The following is a 15,824-nucleotide window of genomic DNA, read 5'->3' as shown; positions in this document are numbered from 1 at the left end:
TTCTCTCTGCTTAGTCTGACTGAAGCCCCTATTGCTTTCTTTAGATGTAGATGTAGTTGTGGGAGAAGAATTTTATCCCCGTCTCCTGCACGTGTGATTTTGATAATGAACCGTTGAGTGTGTATTTCTGCACTTAATGCTTCAAGCCACAGAAGCAAGAGGCACTAAGGCTTTCAGTTACCTTTCTGGGAGCTCTCACAGAATCATCATTTCTTGTTAGTTCTTTTTCTTCCTGCTGAGAACTGAGGCAAGATCTGAGCCAGTTTACAGGAGTACTGTCACCCAGAATTCCAACAAGAGCTCACAGCTGGGATTTAAAGTGTGATCAGGAAGCAGTGGGTGAGCTGGCAGTGCTGGAAGAGGAGAGCACTGTGTGCTGGACAGTGGTTCTCCTGAAACTCAGCCATCACTGCTCTGGGCATCAGTCATAACTGTAACTCCCTATCAGTAGTAACTCCCTGAAGAAAAACTTCTCTATTTTCATGTACTAAACTGGCTCTGTGGGACTCCTCTCTCTCCTGTGCTGAAGAGAAACTTAGAAAAACGGAAAAAATAGTTCCTTTTTATTCCACCTATACATTCCTAGCGGTGCTTTCTTGGTGATTCAATATGATTAGCAGCGATTTGTGTTGACTGATCAGTCAGTCTTTTTATTTGACTGGGTTAAGAAATGCTGTAACAAAACAGCCAAATCCATTTGGTTCTGTCATATGTCTTCTGTATTTTCAAAATATAGAAAGAATACAATCAGCATATGCATAATTATTTAGAAAAGAAGTACTTAAATATGTTGCTGTTTGTTAGTCTCATGACTGAATATCGTGATTAACTGAGCAAATTACCAAATTGGTTTGCAAGATTACTGAATAGGCTTGTCGCATGGCTTGCAGAATTTTGTGTTCCCTCCCACTTAGACCATAACTGCATGTTCTGGTCACACGGAGGGCTCCCTGTTTACTGACAAGCATTGTGAAATCTTTTCAGGGCTTTTTGCACAGATTTGGGAAGTTTGCCCACACACACACATTTAGTTAGTGAGGATGAACTTTAATTTTTTTAGTTTTCTTCTAAATAACATAAAGCCTAACGTTTACATCAAAAGCAGTTTTGAGATCAGAGATTTTGAGATTAGAAGCAATGGTTTTTTTTAGTTTCTTGTGTTCTTAATCGGTGACCACTGAAAGGTCCTGTGGAAGAACGCATGGTTTGGAAACAGCTTTGTATGTTTTGAAGCTGAATCCTTTCTAAACCAGTTTTATACAGTCCTTTTTTTAAACATAAATACTCAGAAGATTATTGCAGAAAGCAAAACCAAATATCTGCTTCTCTTGTGCAGTTCTTAGTGATCTAGATAATCAGCTGGCCCAGGAGCAATCCCAAGATCCTTTGGACAGGACAGATTCTACTAGCAGTGCATCGAGTGTGCAGTACAGTCAAGATGCCTTCCCCACTTTGAAGAGGCACACTGCTAATCGAGGGCAACTCAGAAATGACTGGAGTGACATACCCAGCACATTTTTCCCAGATGGACTGAGAACAATAAGAGCCAAAGATGAACACAAGATCCTCATCAGACCAAGGAAATTGCACAGTGCATATATAAACTGGCAGCAGACAGCCTTTCAAGATGATTTTAAATACAGTGATCCAGCTGATGGAAATTCTCATCTGCGAAGCAGCAGGCTGCCTTCTGTTTCTTTTGGGCGGTCGTCAGAAGGTAGCTTGTATCCTCCTTCCATAACACAGAACAGTGGATTTAGGCACAAGAGTTACATGGACAGGGGTACAGCTGGCAGAAGTTACTCAGTATGTTCCCTTCGGAGATGCCCATCATCAGTATCTTCTGATCAGCTATCAGCATCGAGCTTGCAGTGTCCATTGGCAAGGGAGAACAACAATGGCTTTGTACCAAGGTTTGGTCGACAAAACCCAAAAAGAATTCCTTTGTCTTCTATTGTATGGAACAATACACCAGACTCTCCTGGGCAAAGATCAACTCAAGAAAAGATGTTTAGAACCCAATCACTGATGGAGTTTCATGCTACAGACATGAGCAGATATCCTCGCTCTTTGCAAGACAATGAGAAATATGCCTGTTACCACTCAAAACACCACTACAGGAGATCTATTTCAAGCAGTAATTGCTTCAGTAGAATTAGTTGCCCTGACAAAGCCACTTCTCCATTGTCCTTTGATAACTGGGAAAATTGTACATTCTACCAATCAGAAAGTAATGTTTCTAGATCATACTGTAGGGATATTTCTTCTCCTGGCACGTTGTATTCAAACCACAAGAATTCTCCTTATGGAAAGACAGAGAGCTATCTTTCTTGGACTGATATTCCTCAATACTACAATGATAATGTGTTTATTTCTCCTGATACCAGATTTGAAGTGATGATGGCTAATTTGAATGACCAGCAGCTGGCATACACAAGAAATGCTAAGTTTGCTTCCCAGCACCTGCAGAATGATTTTCACATGTATTCTCCAGAAAATATGAATATTAAAACATTAACGAGAAGTGCAAGTAGAGCTTTTTCAGAATTCACTGAAGGCCATCAGCCGCATCTAAGCTGTAACTCTGTAGTTTCTTCTTCTGTTGTCAGAAGTGATGACTCTGTCTCACCTAATTTGAAGGACCAAACAAAACCTATAGGACTGAACAGGAATTCAGTCATTACCCAAAGAGGCACTAAGGCAGGTGTTACACAACTAGAAAAGGCTGAACGTAGGAAACTGCCAGATGGAGTGGACACCAAAGACATGCCTTTACAGTCTGTTTCTCAACAAGCAGATACAACCTACATCAATACCCAGAGTTTTCCCTCGAATAACTCTGCTTTTGCTATGTTGCAGAGTGATGCATCTCTCTTTAATGCACTGAGATCAAAGAGACAAACCCAAGTCAGTGACAGAACAGATACTGCAAAAGTGGTTGCAACGAATAGCAATAAAAGAAATGTACAAATGAAGGAAAATAATTGCACACCCAACAGCGTATTCAGTCAGTCTCCCTGTACTTTGCCAGCTAACAAGAGCAAAAAGGAATCTTTTCTTCCAAGCCAGAAAGAATGGGAACACAATCTGCAGTATGTGAGAAGAAGAGGGAGCGTCAAACAGGATAATCAGAGTGCAGAAGCCGTTAACCAAGCTGCCCCAGTGGGACAGCCTGCACAGCTGAATGCTGCTTCTGCTCCATCCACTGAAAAACTAGCAAACTGTCACAGCCTGTTGTCCTGGCCTCCTGACCGTTCATCCAGTTCCTCACAAAGTTCGCCACCAGCACTTTATCACGGAGTTGGAAAAGCAGCTCAAGTGAGTGGAATGGGCGTTACCAAAAAGACTCCACAGGAAACACCACAAAATACAAGCACTTTAGTTACTAAGAACTGTAGCGAACTATTCAACGCTAGTTCTCCACAACAGGGAAATTCTGGAAGTACTTCTGCATGTAGTTTTGATGGAGATCCCAAGACCCCTGAACATAATTTAAATTATTTTTGCTTTGAAAAAGAAAATGGAAAAACAGGGAATCGTTCACCTTGTACTGAAAGGCTTCACAAGCAAGACAGCTTGCTGAGACATACCAGTAGCTGCAGCATCACTGGTTCCCCAAGGAGAAGCAGCCTCAAATCCTCTGATCCACTTGTTATTTATTACACTTTACCAAGAAAATCAGCTAGCATTGCTGGTAGCATTATGTCAGATACACCCATCTCTCTCCCTAGAGATAACAGAAGAAGCATGTATGATTGTTTAAGGACTGAAACTCCAAGTGGAGCATATCCCTGTTCTAGTCAAAGAGATGTGTCTCGTTTAGATTCAAAACATTCCTTCTTAAGGTCAGCACCATTAAATGTTGCTGCAAGTAACAAAGAGAGACATTACCCCAGTCCTTTAACCAGAAGTCCTGATGATTTGACAAGCAGCAGCACACCAGTTGAGCTGACAGACAGATGTAAGCATCTAAGCAAAAGAGAATCCTCTGTGTTTTCAGATTGTAAGGAAAGGGGAAACTGTTTGCAGAAATATAAAACTACTAGCACGTTTACAGTAAGTGTTGATGAAGATCATGTCAAGTACCATGAGCTAGTTTCAATTTATTACACGTTGCCACGGAGGCATTCCAAAACATTTTGTAACCTCTTTAGGGATAATGCAGAGGATGCAGATTTGTCTCTTCCCAGTGAAAATTCTCAGTCACCAAGAATACGAAAAAAGAAGAGTGAAGGTCACGTGAGTTTAGCAGATGTTTTTTTCCCCAGTCCTTTGGAAAAAGAGGTGCCTTCCTGCTCTTCTGACCGAGCACCTCCAGCTCCGGTCACACCTCAGAATGTAGAATCTGTAGTTCACCATGAAGAGGAGAATTCCCACTCATCTCCTGACTCCAAGAAGGTATGTACTTCCAAGTCAGTGAGCACGGTAAATAATAGGAATGACAGTTCAACAGATCTTTCAACAGATCATGTACTTTCTGATGTGGCAACAAAAGACGTTTCTTTAGGTGCTCCACAACCCACTGCAGTAGTGGCTAACTCGGGTAACAGCCTTTCTGATGCATCAAACAACCAAAATACAGAAACATACCCAAAAGAAAAGAAGGAAATTTCTCAGACAGCCACACCACGAAAATCCACTTTACCAACCCCTCCCAAACCAGGCAGACCTTCAGAGAATCGCTTTTATTCTGCTTCAACAAGTAAGAATAGCATACAGAAGGGAAACTCTGCAAACTGCTCTCAGCCTGCTCCAGTAAGTACAAATAAAAATCAGAACAGTTTGCTTCTCCACGTGAGAGAGAAGGGCTCTCGTGGAAGGATCCACACAGAGTGTGCTGATGTGCCATTGCCGCCTGGGGAGGACAAAGGCAGGGGTAGTACCAAAGTGAAACAGGGAGTAAATTTCCCACACCAAACCACCCCTCTGTATAATCACAGAAGCAGCAGACTGCAGTTAAGAGCTGGCAGTTCAAGAAATAACGCAAACAATGTAAGCTCTTGTAGCAAAACGCCTTCAGAATCTCAGAAGAAAACATTTGAGGTTGGCACAGCTTCCAGTGCTGATGCACTGCTTCAGCCAGATGAAGCTATTAGTGCAGAGACAGGTGAGTTAAAGAACCCTAAAATTAAAAAAGAGCAAAAGTTGCAAAGTACTCAAATGGATAAAGACTGTAGTGGCTTGCAGGCATTAGGGAAGCACAATAAGGGCAGCATGGATGTTAACAGTAAAGACAAAGTCTTCAGGGTTACACAAAACCAAAAATTAACACAGAATGTAGAAAATGAGAACAAGCTTCTCTCTGACTGCACAAGAGACAAAATCAAAGATATAGAAAAAAGGAAAAACAGGCCTTCAATTAAAAATAAACTGGCAGCTGTTTGCAAAACAAGTCGAAAATTTTCAAGTAAAAATTTACCTCCCAAGCCTCACATAAGTAATATTTTTTCACAGAACGATGGAAATGCCACTTGTTTAGAGGTGAGCATGTCCCCTGACTCACTGACTTCAGCAGATTGCCATCAGTCACTTCTGCAGTCTGAAACCAAAAATCAGAATGACAGTCTGGAGTCTGACAAGAGTACACAAATACCAAAACCAGCCGAGATTAATAAGAGTGAAAATGTGAATGATCCTTCTTTACTTGTTAACAACTTAAATTGGAGGTCTCTTAAAAGCTATTACGCCCAGAAGGAGGCCATCAGTTCCAAAAAACCTACAGCGAAAGTGGAAAATAGGCCAGGTCTTACAACCCAATCTCCAGATAAAGCGTTAGCCACAAGAAATAAGAATTCCCGAACACCTGATCTCAGGTTAGAAAATAGAAGCCAGCCCATCTCACCCAGCACTACTGCACTGGACCCAACAGATGGTGAGAAAAGAAGAGCTAGCAGCAGTGCTTGCACTCTTCCTTTGCCCCTTTTAACTGACAAAAACTCAAACACATTTATAAATAATTGCTTGCAGGCTGACATATGTCCAAAGCAGAACTTGACTTCTCAGGCAGGGCTTACTGAACGCCAGAATGCCTCTGAATCCAACAGCTTAAGAAATGCAAACTTGCATAGCCAACTGTTGCGCAAGGCTTGTGCGAAAAATGAGCGTGAGCGTCACTTTTCTGAGAGTATTTGTGCTCAAGATTCCCACGAGACGTTTGCCTCTGGGAGCAATATTCTGCCAAAAGACAGTGTGCATGGGAAGAGATGTAAATCTTACTCAGAGGTGTTGTCCTGTGATGAGAATGAAAACTGGGCATTGGATGAGGAACGGTGTCACAGTACAAGGAATCTGATGTATCCTTCTGTTGAGTTTGGTATATTTGGCAAAGATCAACAATTGGCTTTCCTGGAAAACATCAAGAGGTCACTCACAGAAGGGCGACTGTGGAGACCTTGTCTTCTTAACAACCCAAGTGCTTTCCGAGATGGAGAGTCCCCTTCCATAAACAGAACAGAGCTTTTCAGCTCGAGTTCTGCTGGGAGCAAGCTATCCTCTGCTGCTTCGTCGCCCCAGGAGCTGCCTGACATCTATCAGGATGACCCAGCTGCTTACTCAGACTCGGACTCCGATACCACCACAGATGATGAATATTACCTGGATGAGATAGATAAAGAATCAGAACTATGACTGCCCGTGGTACATAGATGGTGAGGTAGTTCCTGAGCAGGCAAAAACGTGACAAATACTTTGAGCCAGTTCCAGTGCTGCTGTAGAACAGTACTGAAATAGATAAATTCATACTTTACCTACATTTTCTCACATGTCTCCAGAGGAAGGCAACAGGTTACTTTGCTGATAAGCATTTTTCCAGCTCTCCCTGTTTACCCGACCAAACGTAATAGTGCTGATCCATCCCATCTTGCCAGCACCCACACAAAATGCTCTAGAAGTGAATAACTTCACAGCAAATTTCACTGCTGGAAAACTGTGAAACTGCTGACACAGGTGAGCATGGAAATGCCTTTCAGATGTGCATGCTGGGAGATGCACAGCTGACGCAGCTTTGGCTGCAGTTCAGATGCATTGCCAGGCTTCTGCCTTTGACTCAGGAACACATTAATTTGGATTAATGATCAGGCACTTTGAAGCATGCAAAATGTAAGAAGATGTTGACCCTGTTTATTTCGCATACAAACCCGATGGTTTGAATCTGAAGCTATTCTAGCACTGGGAGAATGAATGCAGCAGATGCCTTGGGGCTGCCCTGAGCCGGGCTGTGCCTGGTGAGCCTGTGCCACTGCTGTGCAGCACGCACTGGCCTTGTTTTCCCACCAAGTAAATAAAATGGGTGAAAAATGCCCTTTACCCTTTGCTCAATTAATACCTCTTCCTGGTAATTTCCCACAGTTCCCACTGCCACCCTGGTACTTTCTGTCCTTTGAACCAAAAAGCTGCAGATGGTTCCCTGTGGCTGTTGGTCAGCCACACTGACAGGTGGGGTGTTATAGCTCAGAGCCACAGTGCACCCATGGCCATTCCATGCTCACTGAGCTTTGATCAGCGGCTTGCTGAGCCAGCAAATAGTATTTTTAAATAATTTTACATTTGTTACTACTTTAATAATTTCACATGTGGTCTAAAGTGCTGATCCGTATTTTTGATACACTTTTTAATTCAATAAAACTTCTGCAGGACTTAATTATATTTTTGTAACTGGAAGGACAATATCCTGATGTTTTCAAATAATATATTATAAACAAGCAGTGCTTGTCTTGCTTAATGCTCTACAAGAAACTAAAGGATGAAAATATTATTAAAAGTAACTGGTATCCTTATTTTTTATATGTAAACTTCGTTGAAGAAGTGGGTCTCTAACTCAAATGTGTATCTAAGTATTACTGCTTTATACTGGGATAATTTGTCTTTTATTATACATAAATGGACTAATATAAACTGTGTATTTATAGTCAGAATTTATCTGTATGGTATGCCTGTCTTGGAAGAATGTAAGCATATACTGGCATATGCAGTATTGGAAGGCAGTAACTACTGTGTGACTGTAATCTTGTCAAATGTCCTATTCTGAGGAGGATTTATGTTTTTCTGTAAATGGTTCTATGTGTTCAGGATCTTGTAGAGTAAGACAGTGAAGCCAGCTGAGTGCCAGATTGTACATTTCTGCAAAATGTTAATCTAACAACTGGGAAGACCAACCTACGTAAGTTCAAGGATAATAAAATATATTTTTACAAGAGAGGTAAATAGTTGTACAGTTTTACTTGACTGGAAGTGGATGGCTTAGAACATTTTTATTTGTAAATATTTTCTACTTCTTCAGTAGAAGTTGGATTAAGTTCTCACCTTGCTGGCATAAAAGATGTTTTTTCATTTGCTTTGCTGTTCACGTACCGGAAATGAGGTGGCTTAATTTACTGTAAGTAAATAAAGAAAATGGCTTCTGGTAATAAATCAGTTGTGCAATAATGCATCCTGTCAAGGAGCTGTAATTGAATATTGACACCAAATGGTGGTATTCTGTAAAGCAGTTATGTGAGAAGAGGGAGAAAGATCCTTCGAGTAGCCATTAGTTCCATTCAGTTTGGCAGAACCAGATTTTGATACCTTCACTCTTCCAAGCTTTTTCTTTGGCAAAAGTATATATTCTATACATGCACATAATTTATAGGATTTTCGTATCTAAACAAACTTGTTTGCAATAAATTTTGTTCAAAGGAATGAATATATTGGTACTGTGTTTATTCTTTCACTTACTGGGAACACTATGGACTATTTATCCATTCTGTCTCCAGGCCTAGGGCCCCCAGCACAGAAGGAATGTGGAGCCGTTGGAGCAGGTCCATAGGAAGGACACAGAGATTATGAGAGGAACACCTCTGCTGTGAAGAAAGGTTAAGGGAATTGAGCTTTTTCAGCCTGGAGAAGGCTCCAGGGAGACCTCATTTCTGCCTTCCAATACTTCAAGGGAGTGTATAGGCAGGAGGGGAAGAGACTTTTTATGCAGTTTAACACTGATAGGACAAGGGGAGATGACTTTAAGCTTACGAGGGGAAATTCAGGTTAGTATTAGGAAAATATTGTTTACTCAGAGTGAAGTGAGGCATTGGCAGAGGCTGAGAGGTTGCAGATGCCCCATCCCTGGAGGCCCTCAAGGCCAGGCTGGATTAGGGCCCTGGGCAGCCTGATCTGATCAGTGGCAGCCCTGCCAATGGTGGGCAGTTGGAGCTGAATGATCTTAAAAATCCCTCCCATCCCTCCCAACCTAAGCTGTTCTGTGATTTTATTATTGTTGGCAGACTGCTGCTGGTTCCAGTTGCAGAGGTTTACAAGGGTAAACCATTGGTCCGTCACACCACTTTAGGCAAGATGGCTGGAAGGCGGCAGGCCCTGCATCACACACACTGGGATGTGATGCTGCTGAGATGCACATCTTTGCCTGCTGTGGTGCTGGCTTGCAGCACTCAGCAGCTGATAAGCTTGTCAGTTACCAACTTTAGTCTCCTGCCATTCGATGAGTCTCTGGTATACTCTTTTCCAACAGCAATAGTATTTTTACAGGAGACACGTTAATGCCTTAGAGAGCCATACGCCTGTAGCTCACCTTTAGGAGACGATACTCCAGGTGGAGCCAAGAGTGGTGTTTGATGAGTACTTTTACAAGGCAATGAGATCCATGTGAAAAACACTTCAGCCAGAATTAGACCTTGCTGGAGACTGCCTGCCATGTGCAGCGTGATGGTGTGTGAGACTCACTGCTGACTGTGAACTTTAATTACTACAGCCAGCCCATGTGGTACCCAGGCTCAGTGACACCATCCCTCAGCCTGGTTTCGTAAGGAAACACAGTTTCTGTGCTACAGTTGTGTTTATGTCTTTATCTTGCTACTCCCTTTACATCACTCATATTGCCAGAAGACCTCTGAACTAACCAACAAATCCGTGACACTGGAAGGAAGGGTCAGAAAGCCCGTGGTTTCATCACAGCAGTGCTGAGGCTGGGATGGAGTTCAGGTCCCTGGCTCAGTCTCCTGCTCACAGAAGCTCAGCTTTGAGGTCAAACCATGCTGCTCAGGGCAACGTCCAGCTCAGGCTTGAAACCTCCATGGATGGAGACAGTACTGCCTTTCTGGGCAGCCTCAGCCAATGTGTCCTCGTGGGGAAAAAGCTTCTTGTATCTGGGTCAGTCAAACATCTCATTTGGTTTATGCTTGTTGTCTCTCATCCTCTTGTCCTGCACCGCTGTGAAGAGCCTATGAAAGCACCCTTCTTCCAGAGAAAAGTCCCTGCTCCAGGCTGAATTACCTACCTCCTCCAGCCTCTCCTCATAGGGCAGGAGCTCCGGCCCCACCATCTCAGTGGTCTCACTTGAATTTGATCCAAATAATTGATTTCTTGCACTGGGGAGCCCAGAAGTAGCTGCAGCATCCAGATGCACCCAGCAAGTGCAGAGTTGAGGGGATGACCACTTCCCTCAGTCTCTCATCACACTGCTGTTGGCTGTTACTGCTGCGAGGACTGACTACTGGCCCATACCCCACTCACTGCCCACTGGGGCCCCAGGGCCTTTCCCTCAGAACTGTTTATGGTCAGTCACTCCAAGTCTGTACCAGCACAAGCATACCTTCATCACAGTCAAGGCACCAGGAGGCTCTGACCCTTTCTCTGGACCTCTCCTCACCCTGCCCACAGATCAGGATCCCATTTAAGCCCACCCAGGGCCATTAGTCCCTGACACAGAGACACCGTAGGATGTCGATTTCCAGCTCCGCACTGCCCTGCTGTACCTGGCCATGTGCCTAGCCAACTCAGGCCCCATTTGCAGGCTGATGTGGCCCAGCCTTGGCCCAGCGCTGTTTCCATGGCCCTGCAGCTGTCCTAAGGCTGGGTCTGACTCTGGTTCACCTCCCCAGGCCTGGTCTTGATCTACAGATTGATGTCCGTACAAGCAGCCTGCCCTAGTTACCAGGCTTGATGAGCATCAGGGAGGGATGCCATGCCATTGCTGTCATTCCCAAGGAGCAGCCTACTCTTGCCACTCTCTGACACCCAGATGCAGGACTCTGTTGGATGTTCCAGCTGGTACCACCAGCCTGCCTAGGTCCCTTGGGATGGCATGCCCTGAACATGCCAACTGGTCCCAAGGTTTGGTGTCATCTGCAGACTCACTGACAGAGCATGCCATCATCCCATCCTCAGCCAGGTCCCTGTGGGACTGCTTGTTACCAGCCCCCAGGTAGAGATAACTCATCAACCTCAGCCTCGTAGACCAAACAAGCATCTGGACAAATTTTTAACCACCCGGACCATAACATCTTAACTTGGATACAAGACCATTATGTTAGCTAGTAAAGTCTTTGCTAATCTGAGGACCTCAAGTTGTGCCAGGGAAGCTTCAGGCTGGATATGAGGAAAAAATTCTTCTCAGAGTGGTGAGGCACTGGCACAGGCTGCCCAGGGAGGTGGTGGAGTTGAGGTGTTCAAGAAATGTGGAGATGAGGCACTGAGGGACATGGTTAGTGGGCATGGAGGGGATGGGTTGGGTATATGATCTTAACGGTCTTTCCAACCTTAATGATTCCATGAAATGCAAGGTAAATGGCATGTGCTTCTTAGCCTCACCCTCAGCCCCAGCCATTCCCTTGCAGAGGCGGTTGGGTTGGACGGGCATGGTTTGCCCTCGGTCAGTACACGCTGACTGCTGCCAGCCACCAGCTCTGCCCAGAAATGTCGTGGAGAGGGAAAGGAAAGCAGCAAGCAGGGAGGGACTGGTTGGCCAATAAGCAAATAACTCCAAATTAACACTGTGCGTGTTTTCTCTTGCCCACTGGGATCGTCATATTTGGTATTCTGCTGGAGGTCTGTGGTTACCTGGGGTGAGAGAGCTTGGGAGACCAGAAACAAAAGCAAGGAGGAAACCAGGCTCAATAACTCCACTTCCAAAGAACCTGTTTGTCATGGTCTGTATGCATGGAGACTTGAGATTCAAGATATTCAAAAACAAGCAGCATTCATTTGTGCTCTCATTGTTTTGTATCTGAAAAATCCAGTCTGGCACGGAAGCTTACAGTCTTATGAGCCCCACATCCACCGGCACCTTCACTTCCTCACAGAATCATAGAACGGTTTGGGTTGGAACGAACCTTTAAGATCATCGAGTTCCAACCCATGCTATGGGCAGGGACACCTCCCTGTAGATCAGGTTGCTCACAGCCCCAGGGAAGCGCAGACGCTTCTGGTAAAAAACATACAACTTTAGGAGACAAACCAACCGGGGTGTTTCCCGTTTCCATCATGGTAAACTTACAGCACTGCTTTGTTTTGTGAAACTTTTAATTTTCTAGACAGCATTGCCACTTCCCCTTCCACCGCTGACGGGACCAACCGCAGCACGCAGAGGGCAGGAGCCCAGGGCACGCTCCGGCTCTGCCCTGCGGCTGACTTACAAACAACATCGGCAACGCGTTGCCGGGGAAAACAGGCAGCTGTTTCTTCAGGGAGCCCCGGCTCGGGGCGGGCTGCGCTGCCACTCAGCCGAGGGCCTCGCCCGGCCCCGGCCCCCTCGGGCCGCCCCGCAGGGCGGGGGGAGCGGGCGGCGGTCTCCCGCGGGGAGCGGGCGCGGGGCCCGCCCGGCCGCGCAGGCCCGGAGGAGGCCGCGGCCCCGGCCCCGCTCCAGCGCGGCGCGGCCATGGGCAGCCGGGGCTGCGCGCTGCTGCTGCTGGGCGCCGCTCTGCCGCTGCTGGGCTCGGCCGCCGTCAGTCCCGAGCGGAGCCTGGCGTGGGGCCCCGGGCTGGAAGCGGGGCTCGCACTGCCCGTGCGCTACTTCTACATCCAGGCGGTCAGCGCGACGGGACGCAACTTCTCCCGCTCTCCCCCAGGTACCGTGCGTGTGCTCGGGGCTGCGCTGCGGGCTGCGCGCCCTGCCCGGGGCGGCGGATCCGCGAGGAAGCGGTCGGAGCCGCTCGCAGTCTCGTCCCGTCCCCTCCCTTCCCCGCCTCGCTGCGCCGCCCGGCCGGGACCTGCAGCGCTGCTCGTCGCGCAGTTCGCGGCAGTGCTGGAGCCCAGCACGGGAATCGCGGTGCCCCGTGCACAAGTGCTAAAGCATTCTCCTCGCCCCTGCACACGCTAAGCTCGCTTCGGCTTTCTGCTCCAGCAGGCTCAGCGCTTCCGCTGTTCCACCGCTGCTCCGTTAGCAAGGAGTGCTTGCCATCTCCCATTTGCTCAACCCGGCACTGAGCGGGGCGTGAGTTTTGCTGGCCGAATGCTTGCTGCCTTCAAGTTAACCTTCTCCTGAGGGCTGTCATTTAGGGTAAAAGTACTTCTGCATCTCTGGTTCCATAGTAAAGATACCTGAGATGATGACCAAACAGGGTTGAGGTGCTAGTCTGTACAGGGCAGAGCTAATTGACATTCATGGCCTCTCGAAGCCATGCAGGAGCCTAGTTCTGCTCTTGGTAACCGCGTGTCAGAAGGCTGCTGCTGGGGAGGTCAAGGAATAGGCCAAGTAATTGAAAACAGCTAGCGTTTACCTGAAGTTTTCTCTCATGGCTGATGGTAGCACACAGCGCAAGAGCCGTGCCTTCAGCCCCGCAGCAACCCAGGCCCCCAGCTCTGGCCCCTCTCTGGCCCCTGTAGAACATGGTGCTGGGCTGCAGTGCGACTCTGGAGCAGCGCCCCAGGACCGCACACTGACTGCCAGACCAGGGCTGGTCTCAGCCGTGCAGGACTTGAACAGCAGTTCCTAAAGGTAGAAGGTGCTCAGCTCTGCTTGCTCTCCCTGCAGTTATGAGTGCTGCGAGAGAAGCAGCGTTGAGAGCTTTGTTTTGCCCTGCATAGCCTGTGTTTATACTAAGGCTGTAGGGCCGGGTGCCATCTGGCACAGGGTGCCTTCCACGCATGCTGTGGGCCTGCAGCCACCAGTCCCAGTGTGTGCGGGATGGCTGCGGGGAGCGGCAGTGCCAGCCCCACAGCGCTGCCAAGGGGCTCTAAGGAGAGCACCACGCATCCAGTAACACTGTGATGGTGCCAGTGGCCACATTCCAGTGCAGGAGCACTGTTTAGTGTACTCATGGGTTGCAACTTTCAGTTTTCAAATGAATTTTAATGTTCAAGTTCTATTATATCTATCAAGTTCTATCTGTGTCTATCTAAAATGTCAGTCAGTATTATATTACTTACCAAGGCATTTCTTTTCAATATGAGCAAAATACATCTCAGAATATCCCTACTGGGATAAATCTGCATCATCATCTCCATTGCATAAGCAACAGTACTGTGACCAGAGTGCTGCAGGTGAGGCTTCCCATGTGTAAAACTAAGCTATTGAATTGTGTTTTGCGTGGATTAGAATTTTGGTCAAGCTCAGTATTGGGGCCCAATATGATGCGAAAGACGATCAGTAGATTTCAGATGTTCATGTTCTTTGGAATATCAAGTCTAATCACAAGAACTAATGTGTGCTGTTGCATACAACACAATGATTTCAACTTACAGCTTGCAAAGTCTTCGAGCTGTCCTTTCAGGAAGTTGTCAAATGATGCAGAATTCACTCTTTCCCTGGAAAGAATTCCAAAGATAATAATAATTTAAAAAATCACTGCTGAAATCACAACTTTCAATGTATACTCTGTGGATTCTTCTTTGGATATGTGGGTCATAGAATCACAGCACGGTTTGGGTTGGAAGGGACCTAAAAGCAAACTCAGTTCCAACCACCAGCCACAGGCAGGGCTGCAGCCCGCCAGGTCAGGCTGCCCAGGGCTCCATCCAACAGGCCTTGAGCACCTCCAAGGACGGGGCATACCTCCTTTGCAAGATATACAAAAGGAATAAAACCCGCATAAAAGAAGTTTCATCATCTGATTTACTGTAAGTATCCTGTTTTGGTTGTGTCCACATCTTAGATTCTCCTCAGGATAGGAGGTTTTTTTCCTTAAAATGCTGCCCCAGACAGGTTTTCAGGGTAAAATGAAAGTACTGGTGGCAAGGATTCAACAAGGACACATTTTTCTTGTATCAACTCTTTCGATTGAGAAAAAGAGAAAAATGCAAGTGGAAGTACCCTGCAATTAAAAAGAGAAAAATCAGCAAAAAACTGTTATAGTTCAGTAAAGCAATGAACTACTTAGAGGCATCAGCCCCATCGTGTAATGAATACTGTAAATCAAAAACAGAAATCTTATTGCCACCAGTGCATAATTTCTATTCAATACTCAATCTCTTACCCCTCTCCCTTCTTTTGAGTGAGACTGCCTTTTTCCTTTCCCAGTGAGCTTTGTTACCAAGTCACCATTCCCTTATCAAACGCTTGCTGCATCTAAACCACTAGCAGCTAAAAATAATGTGTGCTTTGGGGCAGATTTGCACGTGCTCATTGACCATCCGGTATATAACCAGCACGGAACAAAAACACTCACAGGTATTTCCTGTTCATGGGGATGAGGAGATCGAGCCAAGCAGTACTTCGCTCATGATTTCTCAGTATTGACTCATTTTTATGATAACTGCAAACTTTGTTTTCTCTGGTAGGAACTCTCTGTACTCAGTTAAAATGTTTTCTAAAAAGGGCAGAAAAGAGGCAAAGACATAAAACCAACAGAAAACCATTTTTTCTGTGATCCTACTTCATGGCTTGCTCTGGATTTCAAGAGTTCTTCATCCAAGTAATACTTTGTGATAGTCATAATGAGAGGATGCCCAGCTTGGGGCATGTGCCTTTAAGGAAGTTGGAAAAGGTGGATGTGACTGGTAGTAGTGTGTATGCAGAGATGTCTGTTACTCATGGGATCTAGCCAAACTCAAAAGGGCAAAGATTCTCATACTAAGACCTCTGGCAGTGTTCAGATAAATCTCTGTGTTTTTGTCACGGA

General features: G+C 45.9%; 1 protein-coding gene across 9 annotated transcripts in view; it reads left to right on the top strand.

Moving 5' to 3' along the window:
- Positions 1–15,824, top strand: part of LOC122177504 (protein O-glucosyltransferase 3-like) — a 55,520-nt gene that overhangs the window by 25,286 nt on the left and 14,410 nt on the right. For 7 of the 9 annotated variants that reach the window (XM_042866925.1, XM_042866931.1, XM_042866926.1 and 4 more), the window contains one exon: positions 1,337–8,680. The exons of 1 other annotated variant lie outside the window; for it this stretch is intronic. In XM_042866925.1, coding sequence (XP_042722859.1) covers positions 1,337–6,627 — 5,291 coding nt within the window. In that variant the 3' untranslated portion in view covers positions 6,628–8,680. Of the gene's footprint in view, positions 1–1,336; positions 8,681–12,643; positions 12,834–15,824 lie in introns of those variants that run through there. One more of the 9 variants, XM_042866933.1, reaches the window with a different exon arrangement.

This window comes from Lagopus leucura, unplaced genomic scaffold (assembly GCF_019238085.1).
Source record: "Lagopus leucura isolate 7727_CA_CO unplaced genomic scaffold, USGS_WTPT01 Super-Scaffold_100001, whole genome shotgun sequence".
NCBI classification, from domain to species: Eukaryota; Metazoa; Chordata; class Aves; order Galliformes; family Phasianidae; genus Lagopus; species Lagopus leucura.
This window is presented reverse-complemented; position numbering and strand designations above follow the sequence as displayed.